At 45.5% G+C, this 22,500-nt stretch overlaps 1 protein-coding gene across 1 annotated transcript in view; it reads right to left on the bottom strand.

Annotated features, from left to right (window-relative positions):
• sptbn2 (spectrin, beta, non-erythrocytic 2) overlaps positions 1-22,500 on the bottom strand; it is a 211,447-nt gene that overhangs the window by 39,871 nt on the left and 149,076 nt on the right. Inside the window, exons 20-28 of the mRNA XM_083784841.1 lie at positions 19,313-19,462; positions 16,524-16,742; positions 12,589-12,791; positions 11,124-11,214; positions 9,323-9,469; positions 6,879-7,142; positions 5,931-6,155; positions 343-432; positions 1-239 (exon numbers count right to left, since the gene is read on the bottom strand). The exon at positions 1-239 is cut by the window's left edge and continues 40 nt beyond it. Coding sequence (XP_083640967.1) covers positions 1-239; positions 343-432; positions 5,931-6,155; positions 6,879-7,142; positions 9,323-9,469; positions 11,124-11,214; positions 12,589-12,791; positions 16,524-16,742; positions 19,313-19,462 — 1,628 coding nt within the window. The remainder of the gene's footprint in view (positions 240-342; positions 433-5,930; positions 6,156-6,878; positions 7,143-9,322; positions 9,470-11,123; positions 11,215-12,588; positions 12,792-16,523; positions 16,743-19,312; positions 19,463-22,500) is intronic.

Raw genomic sequence — 22,500 nt, 5'->3', positions numbered from 1 at the left:
CCCATCCAGGCCTCGGCCTCGGCCCCGTCCGTGTAGAACTGCTGGGCGCGGTTGGCCTCCACCAGGCGGGCGTGGCGCTCGTCCGTCTCGGCGATGAGCCGCGCCCAGAGGTCCTGCAGCTCGGCCAGGCGGCCCTCCAGGGCCGACTGGCGCTCCCCGTCCACCTGGCTCTGCGTCTGGCCGCGGCGGTGGATGTCGTCGATGCGCGGCTGGTGGCCCTGGATCTCCTTCTGTAGCGTCTGAGAGGGGGAGAGGGGGGGTTAGTGGTTGGTGTAGCGTCTGAGAGGACAAACTGGACCGTTTTTATCACACTGTCAGAGCTATGTAAACACTGAACAGTACCTGGTTCTTCTTGATGACGAGCTGGACCGTGGGCAGGTCTTTGCCGTGGTCTGTGGACGTGGCTAGAGGCATCCTCTCCTTCACCCACAGCTGTAAAAACACAACAATAAAACCTCAACACTCTCCTTCACGCACAGCTGTAAAAACACAACAATAACACCTCAACACTCTCCTTCACCCACAGCTGTAAAAACACAACAATAACACCTCAACACTCTCCTTCACCCACAGCTGTAAAAACACAACAATAACACCTCAACACTCTCCTTCACCCACAGCTGTAAAAACACAACAATAAAACCTCAACACTCTCCTTCACCCACAGCTGTAAAAACACAACAATAACACCTCAACACTCTCCTTCACCCACAGCTGTAAAACACAACAATAACACCTCAACACTCTCCTTCACCCACAGCTGTAAAAACACAACAATAAAACCTCAACACTCTCCTTCACCCACAGCTGTAAAACACAACAATAAAACCTCAACACTCTCCTTCACCCACAGCTGTAAAACACAACAATAACACCTCAACACTCTCCTTCACCCACAGCTGTAAAACACAACAATAACACCTCAACACTCTCCTTCACCCACAGCTGTAAAACACAACAATAACACCTCAACACTCTCCTTCACCCACAGCTGTAAAACACAACAATAACACCTCAACACTCTCCTTCACCCACAGCTGTAAAAACACAACAATAACACCTCAACACTCTCCTTCACCCACAGCTGTAAAACACAACAATAACACCTCAACACTCTCCTTCACCCACAGCTGTAAAAACACAACAATAAAACCTCAACACTCTCCTTCACCCACAGCTGTAAAAACACAACAATAACACCTCAACACTCTCCTTCACCCACAGCTGTAAAACACAACAATAAAACCTCAACACTCTCCTTCACCCACAGCTGTAAAAACACAACAATAAAACCTCAACACTCTCCTTCACCCACAGCTGTAAAACACAACAATAAAACCTCAACACTCTCCTTCACCCACAGCTGTAAAACACAACAATAACACCTCAACACTCTCCTTCACCCACAGCTGTAAAACACAACAATAACACCTCAACACTCTCCTTCACCCACAGCTGTAAAACACAACAATAACACCTCAACACTCTCCTTCACCCACAGCTGTAAAACACAACAATAACACCTCAACACTCTCCTTCACCCACAGCTGTAAAAACACAACAATAACACCTCAACACTCTCCTTCACCCACAGCTGTAAAACACAACAATAACACCTCAACACTCTCCTTCACCCACAGCTGTAAAAACACAACAATAAAACCTCAACACTCTCCTTCACCCACAGCTGTAAAAACACAACAATAACACCTCAACACTCTCCTTCACCCACAGCTGTAAAAACACAACAATAACACCTCAACACTCTCCTTCACCCACAGCTGTAAAACACAACAATAACACCTCAACACTCTCCTTCACCCACAGCTGTAAAACACAACAATAACACCTCAACACTCTCCTTCACCCACAGCTGTAAAAACACAACAATAAAACCTCAACACTCTCCTTCACCCACAGCTGTAAAAACACAACAATAACACCTCAACACTCTCCTTCACCCACAGCTGTAAAACACAACAATAACACCTCAACACTCTCCTTCACCCACAGCTGTAAAAACACAACAATAAAACCTCAACACTCTCCTTCACCCACAGCTGTAAAAACACAACAATAACACCTCAACACTCTCCTTCACCCACAGCTGTAAAAACACAACAATAACACCTCAACACTCTCCTTCACCCACAGCTGTAAAAACACAACAATAACACCTCAACACTCTCCTTCACCCACAGCTGTAAAAACACAACAATAACACCTCAACACTCTCCTTCACCCACAGCTGTAAAAACACAACAATAACACCTCAACACTCTCCTTCACCCACAGCTGTAAAAACACAACAATAACACCTCAACACTCTCCTTCACCCACAGCTGTAAAAACACAACAATAACACCTCAACACTCTCCTTCACCCACAGCTGTAAAAACACAACAATAACACCTCAACACTCTCCTTCACCCACAGCTGTAAAAACACAACAATAACACCTCAACACTCTCCTTCACCCACAGCTGTAAAAACACAACAATAACACCTCAACACTCTCCTTCACCCACAGCTGTAAAAACACAACAATAACACCTCAACACTCTCCTTCACCCACAGCTGTAAAAACACAACAATAAAACCTCAACACTCTCCTTCACGCACGCACGCACGCACGCACGCACAACCTACAGCAAAATCACACCTGTGTGAACTGAGTGGTGCAACTCCCCTCTCTCTCTCTCTCTCTCCCCCCCCCCCCCCTCCTCTCTCTCTCTCTCCCCCCCCTCTCCTCTCTCTCTCTCTCTCTCTCTCATTAGCAGGCAACAGCACTGTTTATGGCACAACAGCGCCCCTACTGGTACCCATTAAAGTCACATACTGTAGTCACATACTGTAGTCACATAGGTTAACGCGGACATTGCTGTTCCTTGGAGTGGTTGAAGAGAAACACGCGTGACAGGGTCTGATACCGTTTCATGTTTTCTTTGTTTTCTCATATTACAACTTTTAAATGTAGATAGAATCCACTCCAACACATTGTAACAAAGCACTTTTGGAATCACGAAGTCTGGCATCATCATATAAGAACTGTGTTTGAAAAATAAACACGTCACCCAGGCCGTTTCACTCATATGGATATGAAGAATCAACTGACTGAGAGAAAACGTTAATGTTACTGCTACTGAATTAGTTACATTTCCACTGGAAACATATGTAACTGTATCATATATGAGTGACTGACTGTAAACGATACAGACACATGTCAATAACGCAGAGAACCGTGAATCCCTTTGGAACCAGGGGATGAGCGAGTGACGTCATGACTTTAAGAACCAGGGGATGAGCGAGTGACGTCATGACTTTAAGAACCAGGGGATGAGCGAGTGACGTCAGGACTTTAAGAACCAGGGGATGAGCGAGTGACGTCATGACTTTAAGAACCAGGGGATGAGCGAGTGACGTCATGACTTTAAGAACCAGGGGATGAGCGAGTGACGTCAGGACTTTAAGAACCAGGGGATGAGCGAGTGACGTCATGACTTTAAGAACCAGGGGATGAGCGAGTGACGTCATGACTTTAAGAACCAGGGGATGAGCGAGTGACGTCATGACTTTAAGAACCAGGGGATGAGCGAGTGACGTCAGGACTTTAAGAACCAGGGGATGAGCGAGTGACGTCAGGACTTTAAGAACCAGGGGATGAGCGAGTGACGTCAGGACTTTAAGAACCAGGGGATGAGCGAGTGACGTCAGGACTTTGGTACCAGGGGATGAGCGAGTGACGTCATGACTTTAAGAACCAGGGGATGAGCGAGTGACGTCATGACTTTAAGAACCAGGGGATGAGCGAGTGACGTCAGGACTTTAGAACCAGGGGATGAGCGAGTGACGTCAGGACTTTAAGAACCAGGGGATGAGCGAGTGACGTCAGGACTTTGGTACCAGGGGATGAGCGAGTGACGTCATGACTTTGGTACCAGGGGATGAGCGAGTGACGTCAGGACTTTAGAACCAGGGGATGAGCGAGTGACGTCAGGACTTTAGAACCAGGGGATGAGCGAGTGACGTCAGGACTTTAAGAACCAGGGGATGAGCGAGTGACGTCAGGACTTTAGAACCAGGGGATGAGCGAGTGACGTCAGGACTTTAAGAACCAGGGGATGAGCGAGTGACGTCAGGACTTTAGAACCAGGGGATGAGCGAGTGACGTCAGGACTTTAGAACCAGGGGGATGAGCGAGTGACGTCAGGACTTTGGTACCAGGGGATGAGCGAGTGACGTCAGGACTTTAAGAACCAGGGGATGAGCGAGTGACGTCAGGACTTTAGAACCAGGGGGATGAGCGAGTGACGTCAGGACTTTGGTACCAGGGGATGAGCGAGTGACGTCAGGACTTTAGAACCAGGGGATGAGCGAGTGACGTCAGGACTTTAAGAACCAGGGGATGAGCGAGTGACGTCAGGACTTTAAGAACCAGGGGATGAGCGAGTGACGTCAGGACTTTAGAACCAGGGGGATGAGCGAGTGACGTCAGGACTTTGGTACCAGGGGATGAGCGAGTGACGTCATGACTTTAAGAACCAGGGGATGAGCGAGTGACGTCATGACTTTAAGAACCAGGGGATGAGCGAGTGACGTCAGGACTTTAGAACCAGGGGATGAGCGAGTGACGTCAGGACTTTAAGAACCAGGGGATGAGCGAGTGACGTCAGGACTTTAAGAACCAGGGGATGAGCGAGTGACGTCAGGACTTTAGAACCAGGGGATGAGCGAGTGACGTCAGGACTTTAAGAACCAGGGGATGAGCGAGTGACGTCAGGACTTTAAGAACCAGGGGATGAGCGAGTGACGTCAGGACTTTAGAACCAGGGGGATGAGCGAGTGACGTCAGGACTTTGGTACCAGGGGATGAGCGAGTGACGTCAGGACTTTAAGAACCAGGGGATGAGCGAGTGACGTCAGGACTTTAGAACCAGGGGGATGAGCGAGTGACGTCAGGACTTTGGTACCAGGGGATGAGCGAGTGACGTCAGGACTTTAGAACCAGGGGATGAGCGAGTGACGTCAGGACTTTAAGAACCAGGGGATGAGCGAGTGACGTCAGGACTTTAAGAACCAGGGGATGAGCGAGTGACGTCAGGACTTTAGAACCAGGGGGATGAGCGAGTGACGTCAGGACTTTGGTACCAGGGGATGAGCGAGTGACGTCATGACTTTAAGAACCAGGGGATGAGCGAGTGACGTCATGACTTTAAGAACCAGGGGATGAGCGAGTGACGTCAGGACTTTAGAACCAGGGGATGAGCGAGTGACGTCAGGACTTTAAGAACCAGGGGATGAGCGAGTGACGTCAGGACTTTAAGAACCAGGGGATGAGCGAGTGACGTCAGGACTTTAGAACCAGGGGGATGAGCGAGTGACGTCAGGACTTTGGTACCAGGGGATGAGCGAGTGACGTCATGACTTTAAGAACCAGGGGATGAGCGAGTGACGTCATGACTTTAAGAACCAGGGGATGAGCGAGTGACGTCAGGACTTTAGAACCAGGGGGATGAGCGAGTGACGTCAGGACTTTGGTACCAGGGGATGAGCGAGTGACGTCATGACTTTAAGAACCAGGGGATGAGCGAGTGACGTCATGACTTTAAGAACCAGGGGATGAGCGAGTGACGTCAGGACTTTAGAACCAGGGGGATGAGCGAGTGACGTCAGGACTTTGGTACCAGGGGATGAGCGAGTGACGTCATGACTTTAAGAACCAGGGGATGAGCGAGTGACGTCATGACTTTAAGAACCAGGGGATGAGCGAGTGACGTCAGGACTTTGGAACCAGTGGATGAGCGAGTGACGTCAGGACTTTGGAACCAGTGGATGAGCGAGTGACGTCAGGACTTTATAGAACCGGGGGATGAGCGAGTGACGTCAGGACAGAAGTTAGTTTGTTGTCTGTAGTGACAGATGGTACTCACGATCTCGTCCTCCAGGTCCCTGTTGAACTGGTGCGCCTCCTTGGAGGCGAGCAGACGCTGCCTCCTGGTGGTCAGGGGGTCCTGCAGCTGGGTGAAGCTGTCGGCCACGCGGCGCTGCTGTCCGTCCACCTCCGTGAGCCCCGCCTCCTCCTGGCTGAGCGCCAGGGCCTGGGACTGCAGCGAGAGAACCTCCTTCTCACGCACCTCCATCTGGTGCTCCAGCATCTATACAGGGTTAACAGCAGAACCAGGACCCGTTGAGACCAGAGACCAAATGTCTAACAGCAGAACCAGGGCCCGTTGAGACCAGAGACCAAGGGCTATATCTATCCCTTAACACTAATGCCTAAACTTATTTGCCATTTTTTTACTATTTAAAAAAACCTTTTAAAATAGTTCAAATAGCTGATCTACAAGCTCACAATGTCTCGATGTAGATCGGCTAGTTTTATTTTAAATTTATTTTCAAAATAGTAAAAAAAATGGCAAAAAAAAGTTTAGGGATAAGGGATAAGGGTGGCACACCAAATGTGAAATAGTTTGAGAACCACTGACATAGAAACATGAGGTTTTTCAGAAAACTGTCAGGAATTAGAAGGCATTTGTAGAATCGTCCGCAGGTCTAAATGGGTTAACCAATTCTGGACGGGAATCCCTTTCGGTGTTTTCTATATCAGTGGTTCTCAATATTTCATGTCAAGGACCCCAAAAATATATGTAATTGGCCGCCGACCCCCATCTGGAAATATGTTGTTCCAGGGAACTCGGCTCAGAAGCAAAGATTTGAGTTAAAAAACTGAAACTCTGAAAGAATATATAATCAAAGATTTGAGGAACATTTTCACGATTTTTCAATAGCTAAAGTATAACATAATGCTTAAAACACCAAAAGGGGTTCCCGCCCAGAATGGGTTAAGTACAGTCAAGCAGTGACTCGGCGCTCCTCACCTGGTGTTTCTGCAGCAGGATGTTGACGCTGGTCAGGTCCTTGCCGTAGTCGTCGCTGTGCAGCTGTCCTCCCAGGTTCTTCAGCCACACGTCCAGCGCCGAGCAGCTCTGGGTGAACAGCTCGGCCCGGTTGGCGTCGAACAGACACTGGGCCTTGGTCTGCGTGGTGCCCTCCAGGTCCTCCCACTGGCGCTGGAGCTCTGCCAGGCTCTGCTGGACCACCGGGTCCAGCTCCGGCTTCTCCTGCACCAGAGCCTGGCCCTCCTGGAAGGAGTGCCACAGGGACCATGGTTAGAACACGAACACGAACACACACACACACACACACACACACACACGAACACACACACACACACACACACACACACACACACACACACACACACACACACACACACACACACACACACACACACACACACACACACACACACACACACACACACACACACACACACACACACACACACACACACACTTCACAAGTGTAAATAATGTATTTGTTGGCCCAGGCCGTAGCGTAACGGTCTGGGCACCGGACTGGTAATCCAGTCGCAGTGTGCCGCGGGTTCGACTCCCGGACCCGACACGGCCTTTACTGCATGTCATCCCCCCATCTCTCTCCCGTTTCCTGTCAGCCTACTGTCTGTCCCTTCAAAAATCAATAAAAGGCGTAAGCCGCAAAAAAAAGAAAAAAAAAAAAAAAATGTATTTGTTGTTTTTGTTATTTTCCATACCTATGTTTGATTACTTTGTCTTATTATTTGTATATTACTATTTGTATCTTATCTTTCGTGAGAATTAAGCAATAAGCCACGAGAGGTCTCAGGTTACCGGGTATTTTACACTGGCTGGGGGCGTAGGCAGACCCGACGCGAAGCGGAGGGTCTTCTACCCCCCAGCCAGTGTAAAATACCCGGTGAGCTGGGGCCTCCAGTGGATTATTGCTTTTCTAAAACGGTTACAAACATATAGCAATATTATCCTAATAAAACTATTAAATTCACAAAAGTATCTACGCTTTGTGCCACCAGAGCGAGCGAGCCAGAGCCACAACACTTCCTTGTTTTGCTCCGCAAGTAGCCTATGTGACGGGAGAATAGCGCTTGATGTATTTACGGGGCTGCCTGGAGCCACACATTCACAGTCATATGAGCCGGGCGGTGCTTAGACGCCCGCACGGCATGTGTTTGTAAAGCAATCAAGCGCTCCCCTTCCCCAGTTCAGCTACAAGGCTGCAGTTTGATACAAAGTGATTGAAGGAGTGGGTTATCGGTGAAATTTACACCGGTCACGTGACGGTAACCAGCCAATCAGAATGAAGTATTGGGACTATCCGTTTTAGAACCACATAAGCCCTCCCTGGGTTTCTTTTCTCACCTGCACACACTTCTCTTTTATTGATGTTACCTTTTTATTGTACTGTTTTTATTGTGCGAATAAACTAAACTAAAGTAAAACTGTTCTTAATGTATCATCTCCTGGAGGAGAGCCACAGAGCCACAGGGCCTCCTAAAGGCATGACATCATGTATCTTCTCCTGGAGGAGAGCCACAGAGCCACAGGGCCTCCTAAAGGCATGACATCATGTATCTTCTCCTGGAGGAGAGCCACAGAGCCACAGGGCCTCCTAAAGGCATGACATCATGTATCTTCTCCTGGAGGAGAGCCACAGAGCCACAGGGCCTCCTAAAGACATGACATCATGTATCTTCTCCTGGAGGAGAGCCACAGAGCCACAGGGCCTCCTAAAGGCATGACATCATGTATCTTCTCCTGGAGGAGAGCCACAGAGCCACAGGGCCTCCTAAAGGCATGACATCATGTATCTTCTCCTGGAGGAGAGCCACAGAGCCACAGAGCCTCCTAAAGGCATGACATCATGTATCTTCTCCTGGAGGAGAGCCACAGAGCCACAGAGCCTCCTAAAGGCATGACATCATGTATCTTCTCCTGGAGGAGAGCCACAGAGCCACAGAGCCTCCTAAAGGCATGACATCATGTATCTTCTCCTGGAGGAGAGCCACAGAGCCACAGGGCCTCCTAAAGACATGACATCATGTATCTTCTCCTGGAGGAGAGCCACAGAGCCACAGAGCCTCCTAAAGGCATGACATCACAAAATGTCAAATGTGATGAGGTCATCAAATGTGGAAAAGTGGCTACGGCCGTTTTTAGCCCAAGGAGTGGGTTTTTCTTGTGCAAAATAAATGCTCGCAGTGGATTCAGAATCATGAGAACCCCCCCCCCCCCCCACAGTTTGACACGTCACATGCTACTTAGCAGAATTAAAATTCAGTAAATTATTGCTTATTATATTGGTTGTCGATGAACGGTACCCCAACTTTCAGCAGCTGTCTGTGGAGAGGTGATCGTAGACACCTTCATGAACACATCTGTGAAGAAAGCCTTTATTTATCAGAGAGCGTTCCCTAACGGCGTACCTTGTGGATCTTGTCCAACCAGTCCTTGTTGGAGGCCAGCTCGGCCATGAAGGCCTGGTGCTTCTGCCACTTGCTGTGGAGGTTCCTGGCCTCGTCGTACGACATGTCCTGAGCCGTCAGCATCTTCTCGTTGATCCACAGGGTCAGCTACACAACAACAAAACATGTTCTGGTTGGTCCACAGGGTCAACTACACAACAACAAAACATGTTCTCATTGGTCCACAGGGTCAACTACACAACAACAAAACATGTTCTCATTGGTCCACAGGGTCAACTACACAACAACAAAACATGTTCTGGTTGGTCCACAGGGTCAGCTACACAACAACACAACAACAAAACATGTTCTCATTGGTCCACAGGGTCAACTACACAACAACAAAACATGTTCTGGTTGGTCCACAGGGTCAGCTACACAACAACACAACAACAAAACATGTTCTCATTGGTCCACAGGGTCAACTACACAACAACAAAACATGTTCTGGTTGGTCCACAGGGTCAGCTACACAACAACACAACATGTTCTCATTGGTCCACAGGGTCAGCTACACAACAACACAACATGTTCTCATTGGTCCACAGGGTCAACTACACAACAACACAACATGTTCTCATTGGTCCACAGGGTCAACTACACAACAACACAACATGTCCATCTAGTACAGACAGAGTATAAGTATCATAATATTACCCTCTGTCCATCTAGTACAGACAGAGTATAAGTATCATATATATATTTATATTACCTCCTGTCCATCTAGTACAGACAGAGTATAAGTATCATATATATATATTTATATTACCTCCTGTCCATCTAGTACAGACAGAGTATAAGTATCATATATATATTTATATTACCTCCTGCCCATCTAGTACAGACAGAGTATAAGTATCATATATATATTTATATTACCTCCTGCCCATCTAGTACAGACAGAGTATAAGTATCATATATATATTTATATTACCTCCTGTCCATCTAGTACAGACAGAGTATAAGTATCATATATATATTTATATTACCTCCTGCCCATCTAGTACAGACAGAGTATAAGTATCATATATATATTTATATTACCTCCTGTCCATCTAGTACAGACAGAGTATAAGTATCATATATATATTTATATTACCTCCTGTCCATCTAGTACAGACAGAGTATAAGTATCATATATATATATTTATATTACCTCCTGTCCATCTAGTACAGACAGAGTATAAGTATCATATATATATATTTATATTACCTCCTGTCCATCTAGTACAGACAGAGTATAAGTATCATATATATATTTATATTACCTCCTGTCCATCTAGTACAGACAGAGTATAAGTATCATATATATATATTTATATTACCTCCTGTCCATCTAGTACAGACAGAGTATAAGTATCATATATATATATTTATATTACCTCCTGTCCATCTAGTACAGACAGAGTATAAGTATCATATATATATATTTATATTACCTCCTGTCCATCTAGTACAGACAGAGTATAAGTATCATATATATATATTTATATTACCTCCTGTCCATCTAGTACAGACAGAGTATAAGTATCATATATATATTTATATTACCTCCTGCCCATCTAGTACAGACAGAGTATAAGTATCATAATATTACCCTCTGTCCATCTAGTACAGACAGAGTATAAGTATCATATATATATTTATATTACCTCCTGTCCATCTAGTACAGACAGAGTATAAGTATCATATATATATTTATATTACCTCCTGTCCATCTAGTACAGACAGAGTATAAGTATCATATATATATTTATATTACCTCCTGCCCATCCTGTAGGAAGTGCTGCAGTTCTCGGTTGTCCTTCAACTTGGTCAGCAGTTCATGTGCAGCACGTTTGTTCTTCTGATGCCTGGAGGGGAACAAATGTCTCATCTTAACCCATTCTGACCTGAGATCAGATTCATACGAGGTTTCCGCCGGACAAACACTGGGTCTGATGAACCCATTCTGACCTGAGATCAGATTCTAAAAATGTCAGTCGTTCTTTGATTTTTCAAAAAAATAGCAGACCTACAAGCTCGTATCGCGCCACTCGGTGGCGCGATACGAGCTTGTAGGTCTGCTATTTTTCAATAGCTAAAGCATAACATGATGGCCAACACCAAAATGGGTGCCCGGTCAGAATGGGTTAATATACAAGGGGGACATGGTCAGTTATTTTTATATTATGAAACTGCACACTGTAACCTTTCATATGATGTATTTCTAATTGAAATTGGGGGGGGAATGAAGAAGATATGACCATTTGAAACTTGTTGAACCAGAATTCCCAAATTAGAGCATTCCCCCTTCAAAGATTTCAGCAGTGATCTGAGACTTTAGGGGGCGCTGTTTTCCCTTCGTTCCTCCAGCAGTGTTGCCATGTCTGCTTATTATAATTAGCTGGCCTTGTTTCTAAAGAAAAATAATGCATAGGTCGACTGTACCAATAAGTCTACACAATTAGAGAATGTTGTTATCTTGATAGTTTGCCTGTTATCGCTCCTTTTTTTAAAATAGGCTACTGTATCACTCTCACAGGAATCGATAATAAACATCGTTTCCCTGCCGCACTTTTTCACTATAACCTTTGAAGAATCACCCTGTTGCGATTGTTGAAAATAGTTCCATTGTTTGTTTTTTAGTCTAAAAAATATTCAACCACCGCGATTCAAAACAACTCCAACGGGGAACAGAGCTCAAAGGATGCGGCCCGCCATTACGCACCGTAGACTTTGCATTGTGCCTCCATTTCCCAGAAGCCCTGAGAAATCCGAGCGTCACGCGTGACGACGTCACCGGGTTGTCAGAGGGAAACCGTGCATGTCTTAAAAGTTTTCAAAAAACGGCGAATAAAATATACAAAACAAAAGTCGGGTTTGGCGTGTTCCGCAGTAAAACTGCATCTTCACACTGACCTCTCCTGGATGGTAAATGGTGCATTTATATAGCGCCTTTATCCAAGGCGCTTTACATAGATTGTGCATCACATTCATCCATTCACACACACATTCACACACCGATTGCGGCGGAAGCCATGCAAGGTACCAACCAGCACATCGGGAGCAATGTGGGGTTCAGTGTCTTGCCCAAGGACACTTCGACATGTAGACAGGAGGAGGAGGAGACGGGATTCGAACCGCCGACCCATGGATCATTGGACGACCTGCTCTACCTCTTGAGCCACAGTCGCCCTGGATGGAGTCTGCTTTCTCCTGGATCTATATACTAGTAACACACTGACCTCTCCTGGATGGAGTCTGCCTTCTCCTGGATCTTGTCAGCGTTGGCGTTCCCGTCGTTGACGAGGCGTCGCCCCGCCTCCACCACGCCACTGATCTTCTCCTCGCTGGCCTCCAACGTCGTCAGGAAGTCCTCGTGCTTCTTTATGGCCTCTTCCGCCCCCTGGAGGGTGGAGGGCATCTCTGTGTGCGACAGCACGTACTCCTGGAACAAGAAGAAACATTACATATGTTAGTTTACAGGCTAGTATGTGTGGGACAGTGCACAGTCAGGCCTTACAGTGTGTGTGGGGGACAGTGCACAGTCAGGCCTTACAGTGTGTGTGGGGGACAGTGCACAGTCAGGCCTTACAGTGCAGAGTAAGGCCTTACAGTGTGTGTGGGACAGTGCACAGTCAGGCCTTACAGTGTGTGTGGGACAGTGCACAGTCAGGCCTTACAGTGTGTGTGGGGGACAGTGCACAGTCAGGCCTTACAGTGCACAGTCAGGCCTTACAGTGTGTGTGGGACAGTGCACAGTCAGGCCTTACAGTGTGTGTGGGACAGTGCACAGTCAGGCCTTACAGTGCACAGTCAGGCCTTACAGTGCAGAGTAAGGCCTTACAGTGCAGAGTAAGGCCTGACTGTGCACAGTCAGGCCTTACAGTGTGTGTGGGACAGTGCACAGTCAGGCCTTACAGTGTGTGTGGGACAGTGCACAGTCAGGCCTTACAGTGCACTGTAAGGCCTTACAGTGCACAGTCAGGCCTTACAGTGTGTGTGGGACAGTGCACAGTCAGGCCTTACAGTGTGTGTGGGACAGTGCACAGTCAGGCCTTACAGTGTGTGTGGGACAGTGCACAGTCAGGCCTTACAGTGCACAGTCAGGCCTTACAGTGCACAGTCAGGCCTTACAGTGCAGAGTAAGGCCTGATGCACGTACTTTTTCCATATTGAAAACAAGAGAGTTTCCAAACTCCCTGACACTTAGAAAGACAATCACCTGCACAGAATGTATTGATAGAAAGTATCTCCTAATAACATGTCTACGGTGGGTTAGGGTTAGGGTTACAGAATGTATTGATAGAAAGTAGCTCCTAATAACATGTCTACGGTGGGTTAGGGTTAGGGTTACAGAATGTATTGATAGAAAGTAGCTCCTAATAACATGTCTACGGTGGGGTTTTCATGAAACTAAAACTGTGCGGGTAGAAATGGGATAATTCAAACTTTCCGTACAGCTGCGATGTCAGTGAGTTTAAGGTTGTTTAACAGATAGAACTGTCTGGATGTATGGAGGACTAGCTAGTTTAAGGTTGTTTAACAGTTTGACTCCATGGAACGCGCAACCCGCATTTCAATCAAATATTCTACGCCTCGGCCTGCTATATAAATATACAGTACATAGATGGATACATAATGTAATATACAGTATATATATTACTGTACCTGGCTGTTGAGGAAGGCCTCGGCCTGCTATATAAATATACAGTATATAGATGGATGTATAATGTAATATACAGTACATATTACTGTACCTGGCTGTTGAGGAAGGCCTCGGCCTGCTATATAAATATACAGTATATAGATGGATACATAATGTAATATAGAGTACATATATTACTGTACCTGGCTGTTGAGGAAGGCCTCGGCCTGCTATATAAATATACAGTATATAGATGGATACATAATGTAATATACAGTACATATATTACTGTACCTGGCTGTTGAGGAAGGCCTCGGCCTGCTATATAAATATACAGTATATAGATGGATACATAATGTAATATACAGTACATATACAGTATATATATTACTGTACCTGGCTGTTGAGGAAGGCCTCGGCCTGCTATATAAATACAGTATATAGATGGATGTATAATGTAATATACAGTACATATATTACTGTACCTGGCTGTTGAGGAAGGCCTCGGCCTGCTATATAAATATACAGTATATAGATGGATGCATAATGTAATATACAGTACATATACAGTATATATATTACTGTACCTGGCTGTTGAGGAAGGCCTCGGCCTGCTATATAAATATACAGTACATAGATGGATACATAATGTAATATAGAGTACATATATTACTGTACCTGGCTGTTGAGGAAGGCCTCGGCCTGCTATATAAATATACAGTATATAGATGGATGTATAATGTAATATACAGTACATATACAGTATATATTACTGTACCTGGCTGTTGAGGAAGGCCTCGGCCTGCTATATAAATATACAGTATATATACAGTATATATATTACTGTACCTGGCTGTTGAGGAAGGCCTCGGCCTGCTATATAAATATACAGTATATAGATGGATGCATAATGTAATATACAGTACATATATTACTGTACCTGGCTGTTGAGGAAGGCCTCGGCCTGCTATATAAATACAGTATATAGATGGATGCATAATGTAATATACAGTACATATACAGTATATATTACTGTACCTGGCTGTTGAGGAAGGCCTCGGCCTGCTATATAAATATACAGTATATAGATGGATGTATAATGTAATATACAGTACATATATTACTGTACCTGGCTGTTGAGGAAGGCCTCGGCCTGCTATATAAATATACAGTATATAGATGGATACATAATGTAATATACAGTACATATATTACTGTACCTGGCTGTTGAGGAAGGCCTCGGCCTGCTATATAAATATACAGTATATAGATGGATACATAATGTAATATACAGTACATATACAGTATATATTACTGTACCTGGCTGTTGAGGAAGGCCTCGGCCTGCTATATAAATATACAGTATATAGATGGATGTATAATGTAATATACAGTATATATATTACTGTACCTGGCTGTTGAGGAAGGCCTCGGCCTGCTATATAAATATACAGTATATAGATGGATACATAATGTAATATACAGTACATATATTACTGTACCTGGCTGTTGAGGAAGGCCTCGGCCTGCTATATAAATATACAGTATATAGATGGATACATAATGTAATATACAGTACATATACAGTATATATATTACTGTACCTGGCTGTTGAGGAAGGCCTCGGCCTGCTATATAAATATACAGTATATAGATGGATGCATAATGTAATATACAGTACATATATTACTGTACCTGGCTGTTGAGGAAGGCCTCGGCCTGCTATATAAATATACAGTATATAGATGGATACATAATGTAATATACAGTATATATATTACTGTACCTGGCTGTTGAGGAAGGCCTCGGCCTGCTATATAAATATACAGTATATAGATGGATGCATAATGTAATATACAGTACATATATTACTGTACCTGGCTGTTGAGGAAGGCCTCGGCCTGCTATATAAATACAGTATATAGATGGATGCATAATGTAATATACAGTACATATACAGTATATATTACTGTACCTGGCTGTTGAGGAAGGCCTCGGCCTGCTATATAAATATACAGTATATAGATGGATGTATAATGTAATATACAGTACATATATTACTGTACCTGGCTGTTGAGGAAGGCCTCGGCCTGCTATATAAATATACAGTATATAGATGGATACATAATGTAATATACAGTACATATACAGTATATATATTACTGTACCTGGCTGTTGAGGAAGGCCTCGGCCTGCTATATAAATATACAGTATATAGATGGATGCATAATGTAATATACAGTACATATATTACTGTACCTGGCTGTTGAGGAAGGCCTCGGCCTGCTATATAAATATACAGTATATAGATGGATGCATAATGTAATATACAGTACATATATTACTGTACCTGGCTGTTGAGGAAGGCCTCGGCCTGCTATATAAATATACAGTATATAGATGGATACATAATGTAATATACAGTATATATATTACTGTACCTGGCTGTTGAGGAAGGCCTCGGCCTGCTATATAAATATACAGTATATAGATGGATGCATAATGTAATATACAGTACATATATTACTGTACCTGGCTGTTGAGGAAGGCCTCGGCCTGCTTGGCGTCCCTCAGAAACGTCTGGAAGTCGAAGGCCTGGGCCAGCAGCGCGTGACGGTTCTCCCACATTCGGCGCAGCTCGTGCCAGCCGGTGTCCAGAGCCTGAAGCCTCTGGGCCAGGAACATGTACTGGGAGTCCGTCTGGCCCTGGGTCACCTCGTCCCCCACCGCACGCATCTTCTCATAGTCCTCCTGGAGGAGGAGAGAGAGAGGGTTATAATCATCTGTTCATAGTCCTCCTGGTGGAGGAGAGAGAGGGTTATAATCATCTTCTCATAGTCCTCCTGGTGGAGGAGAGAGAGGGTTATAATCATCTATTCATAGTCCTCCTGGTGGAGGAGAGAGAGGGTTATAATCATCTTCTCATAGTCCTCCTGGTGGAGGAGAGAGAGGGTTATAATCATCTATTCATAGTCCTCCTGATGGAGATTAGAGACAGTTATAATCATCTTCTCATAGTCCTCCTGGAGGAGGAGAGAGAGGGTTATAATCATCTTCTCATAGTCCTCCTGGTGGAGAGAGAGAGGGTTATAATCATCTATTCATAGTCCTCCTGGAGGAGGAGAGAGAGAGGGTTATAATCATCTATTCATAGTCCTCCTGGTGGAGGAGAGAGAGAGGGTTATAATCATCTATTCATAGTCCTCCTGGAGGAGGAGAGAGAGAGGGTTATAATCATCTATTCATAGTCCTCCTGGAGGAGGAGAGAGAGAGGGTTATAATCATCTATTCATAGTCCTCCTGGTGGAGGAGAGAGAGGGTTATAATCATCTATTCATAGTCCTCCTGGTGGAGGAGAGAGGGTTATAATCACCTATTCTTAGTCCTCCTGGAGGAGAGATAAAGTTATAATCATCTATTCATAGTCCTCCTGATGGAGATTAGAGACAGTTATAATCATCTATTCATAGTCCTCCTGATGGAGGAGATTAGAGACAATTATAATATTAAGCGTCGCTTACAGAACAACGAGTGGCCCAGGAAATTAATCCCAATGCATTTTTCCCATAGGCTTTGCTTAAAGTATTTATGTAAAGACGGTTACGCCGCGGACAAAGCCAACTCGGATCGTGACAAATCATGACAATGAACACAATGTTTTGGGGCCGATCAAATCATTTATAAAAAGAAAAACAAAACAAATAGTGTTGTCTCCTGCCTTTATTTTCTTCTTTCTAATGATTTGATCGGCCCAAAACATTGTGTTCATTGTCATGATTTGTCACGATCCGAGTGGTCTTTGTCCGCGGCGTAACCGTCTTTAAATAAATACTTTAAGAAAAGCCTATGTGCAAAATGCATTGGGATTAATTTCCTGGGCCACTCGTTGTTCTGAAAGGGGGAGGGACTGCGACGCTCTATAGTCCTCCTGGTGGAGGAGATTAGAGACCGTTATAATCATCTTCTATAGTCCTAGTACCTTGTAGTTTAAATGTGTAGTTCCTAGATTGATTGATTGATTGATTGATTGATTGAAATATTTATTAACAGTTTGCAGAATTTACAGTACATTTCAAGCACAAACTCAATACAAAGACTGTTAACTGTGAGTGGACGACCCAATTAAGCATTAAACTTGTTTACAACAGGGTCCACATTGTTCAATTCATCAAAACATTTAGAGACATACAAATAGACATTTCTATGTAGCTAAAGAACAGAACAGGAATTCATCATATAGGAAGCAAAAAGGGAAAAGATACATATACAGTGAGGGGAAAAGGGGGGGGCGGTGGGGGGGGGATTCAGATTTTACAGAGGCCAGTTTCGAATTGCAGCCATCCGTAGGTGCCCTTTGAGAGCGCTTTTGAAGGAGTCAAGGGATTCACATGTCTTAATGACTGTTGGTAGGGCGTTCCACATTTTGGTGGCATAGGAGCGAAAATAATTTAGTCCCTTGTTTGTGCCGAATCTGGGTTGTACATGGTTTGTTGCACTCCCTCTGGTGTTGTGGGTGTGGACTTTGTTTACATTAAGGAAGTATTTAGACAGGTACATGGGTATCTTGGTGGTGTATCGAATCTTGTGGACCAGACCCATTGCAAGATGCTGTACTCTGTCGTCGACCCTAAGCCATCCCAGCCTGTCAAAGTGGGCAGGGGTGAGGTGGGTTCGGGGGGTGAGGCCAAGTAGGAGCCTGACCAGTTTGTTGTGGGAGGTCTGGAGCCTTGTTTTAAGGGCCTTTGAGGTGCTGTGGTACCAAGAGGTGGATAGTCAAAGAAACCTTGTACGAGGGCTCCTGTTAAGGTCTTCAAGGTGTTTTTGCTGACCAGTGAGGAGATCCTGTAAAGGAATCTTGTTCTTTGATTTACTTTTTTGATTACGTTGGTGGCCATTTTATCAGCGGAAAGATTGGCCACCAGGATGGAACCTAGGTAGGTAATTTGATCTTTTCGTGTTATAATATTGTCACCCACTCTAACCAAGAAGCCATTTGCCTTGCTGAGATTACTATTTGATCCGAAGAGAATGGATTCAGTTTTTCCCAGGTGTAAGGATAGTTTGTTATCAGCGAGCCAGGTGCAGATTCTACCGAGTTCAGAGCTGAGGGTCTTTTCAACCTGCAGTTTGTTCCTGTCCGAGACCAGCAGTGCTGAGTCATCTGTGAACAGGAACAAGTTGCAGTCACAAGCTAGTACCTTGTAGTTTGATGTGTGGTTCCTAGTAGTACCTTGTAGTTTAAACGTGTGGTTCCTAGTACCTTGTAGTTTAATGTGTGGTTCCTAGTACCTTGTAGTTTAATGTGTGGTTCTTAGTAGTACCTTGTAGTTGTCCACCTCGTTCTTGATGTTCTCGTGCTGGGCCAGCAGAGCCTCAGACTGGAGCAGCGAGGTGGGGATGTCCTCGGAGGCCACGGCCGTCTGGGTGCGCGACAGCCACGACTGGAAGGCCTCCAGGTCTCGCAGAAAGCCCTGCATGCAGCAACGGAACGAAAGCAGACATTATTAGAGTCTCAATTCTTCGATTCTGATTGGCCGGTTACACCGTTGTAAAATCCTTACGATAATTCCACGCCTTCGATCACTTCATATCGTTCACCAGCTGATCTCAGTTCAGCTCTGCATGCAGCTGAACTGGGGAAGGGGAGCGCTTGCTATGTGTATGTAACTGTTTTAGAAAAGCAATAAGCCACGTGAGGTCCCAGTTTACTGTGTATTTTATAATGACTGAGAGGGTAGAAGACGCTGTCTCACTACGCCTCTCAGCCGTTATAAAACCCTCTGTATGGAGTCAGGTCTACCTACGCCTCTCAGCCGTTATAAAACCCTCTGTATGGAGTCAGGTCTACCTACGCCTCTCAGCCGTTATAAAACCCTCTGTATGGAGTCAGGTCTACCTACGCCTCTCAGCCGTTATAAAACCCTCTGTATGGAGTCAGGTCTACCTAGGCCTCTCAGCCGTTATAAAACCCTCTGTATGGAGTCAGGTCTACCTACGCCTCTCAGCCGTTATAAAACCCTCTGTATGGAGTCAGGTCTACCTAGGCCTCTCAGCCGTTATAAAACCCTCTGTATGGTGTCAGGTCTACCTACGCCTCTCAGCCGTTATAAAACCCTCTGTATGGAGTCAGGTCTACCTACGCCTCTCAGCCATTATAAAACCCTCTGTATGGAGTCAGGTCTACCTACGCCTCTCAGCCATTATAAAACCCTCTGTATGGAGTCAGGTCTACCTACGCCTCTCAGCCGTTATAAAACCCTCTGTATGGAGTCAGGTCTACCTACGCCTCTCAGCCGTTATAAAACCCTCTGTATGGAGTCAGGTCTACCTACGCCTCTCAGCCATTATAAAACCCTCTGTATGGAGTCAGGTCTACCTACGCCTCTCAGCCGTTATAAAACCCTCTGTATGGAGTCAGGTCTACCTAGGCCTCTCAGCCGTTATAAAACCCTCTGTATGGAGTCAGGTCTACCTACGCCTCTCAGCCATTATAAAACCCTCTGTATGGAGTCAGGTCTACCTACGCCTCTCAGCCGTTATAAAACCCTCTGTATGGAGTCAGGTCTACCTACGCCTCTCAGCCGTTATAAAACCCTCTGTATGGAGTCAGGTCTACCTACGCCTCTCAGCCTTTATAAAACCCTCTGTATGGAGTCAGGTCTACCTACGCCTCTCAGCCGTTATAAAACCCTCTGTATGGAGTCAGGTCTACCTACGCCTCTCAGCCGTTATAAAACCCTCTGTATGGAGTCAGGTCTACCTACGCCTCTCAGCCGTTATAAAACCCTCTGTATGGAGTCAGGTCTACCTACGCCTCTCAGCCATTATAAAACCCTCTGTATGGAGTCAGGTCTACCTAGGCCTCTCAGCCGTTATAAAACCCTCTGTATGGAGTCAGGTCTACCTAGGCCTCTCAGCCGTTATAAAACCCTCTGTATGGAGTCAGGTCTACCTACGCCTCTCAGCCGTTATAAAACCCTCTGTATGGAGTCAGGTCTACCTAGGCCTCTCAGCCATTATAAAACCCTCTGTATGGAGTCAGGTCTACCTAGGCCTCTCAGCCGTTATAAAACCCTCTGTATGGAGTCAGGTCTACCTAGGCCTCTCAGCCGTTATAAAACCCTCTGTATGGAGTCAGGTCTACCTACGCCTCTCAGCCATTATAAAACCCTCTGTATGGAGTCAGGTCTACCTAGGCCTCTCAGCCGTTATAAAACCCTCTGTATGGAGTCAGGTCTACCTACGCCTCTCAGCCGTTATAAAACCCTCTGTATGGAGTCAGGTCTACCTACGCCTCTCAGCCATTATAAAACCCTCTGTATGGAGTCAGGTCTACCTACGCCTCTCAGCCGTTATAAAACCCTCTGTATGGAGTCAGGTCTACCTAGGCCTCTCAGCCGTTATAAAACCCTCTGTATGGAGTCAGGTCTACCTACGCCTCTCAGCCGTTATAAAACCCTCTGTATGGAGTCAGGTCTACCTACGCCTCTCAGCCGTTATAAAACCCTCTGTATGGAGTCAGGTCTACCTACGCCTCTCAGCCATTATAAAACCCTCTGTATGGAGTCAGGTCTACCTACGCCTCTCAGCCGTTATAAAACCCTCTGTATGGAGTCAGGTCTACCTAGGCCTCTCAGCCGTTATAAAACCCTCTGTATGGAGTCAGGTCTACCTACGCCTCTCAGCCATTATAAAACCCTCTGTATGGAGTCAGGTCTACCTAGGCCTCTCAGCCATTATAAAACCCTCTGTATGGAGTCAGGTCTACCTAGGCCTCTCAGCCATTATAAAACCCTCTGTATGGAGTCAGGTCTACCTACGCCTCTCAGCCGTTATAAAACCCTCTGTATGGAGTCAGGTCTACCTACGCCTCTCAGCCGTTATAAAACCCTCTGTATGGAGTCAGGTCTACCTACGCCTCTCAGCCGTTATAAAACCCTCTGTATGGAGTCAGGTCTACCTATGCCTCTCAGCCGTTATAAAACCCTCTGTATGGAGTCAGGTCTACCTACGCCTCTCAGCCGTTATAAAACCCTCTGTATGGAGTCAGGTCTACCTATGCCTCTCAGCCGTTATAAAACCCTCTGTATGGAGTCAGGTCTACCTACGCCTCTCAGCCATTATAAAATCCTCCGTATCGCGTCAGGTCTACTGAATATGTAACGATGACGTTTTAGATGTGATCATTATGAACCAATCACTGCTGCTGTTCCACAACACATGTGATCATTATGAACCAATCACTGCTGCTGTTCCACAACACATGTGATCATTATGAACCAATCACTGCTGCTGTTCCACAACACATGTGATCATTATGAACCAATCACTGCTGCTGTTCCACAACAGCCGACCGGCTGAGGAAATCACAGATTTGAGGCGATAAACCCTCTTTGCTTTCATGACCGTTTCATGACGGAAGATGCTTCTAAGTGTGCATTCTATTGCTGGTTTCATCAAATACTCTTTCGTCTTAATACATAACTAATGACCGAACATCGCAGATGTC

The sequence above is a fragment of the Protomyctophum parallelum genome (genome assembly GCF_964188405.1).
Source record: "Protomyctophum parallelum genome assembly, chromosome: 1".
NCBI classification, from domain to species: domain Eukaryota; kingdom Metazoa; phylum Chordata; class Actinopteri; order Myctophiformes; family Myctophidae; genus Protomyctophum; species Protomyctophum parallelum.
Note: the sequence above shows the minus strand (reverse complement) of the source record. Positions and strands in the feature narration are given on the sequence as shown.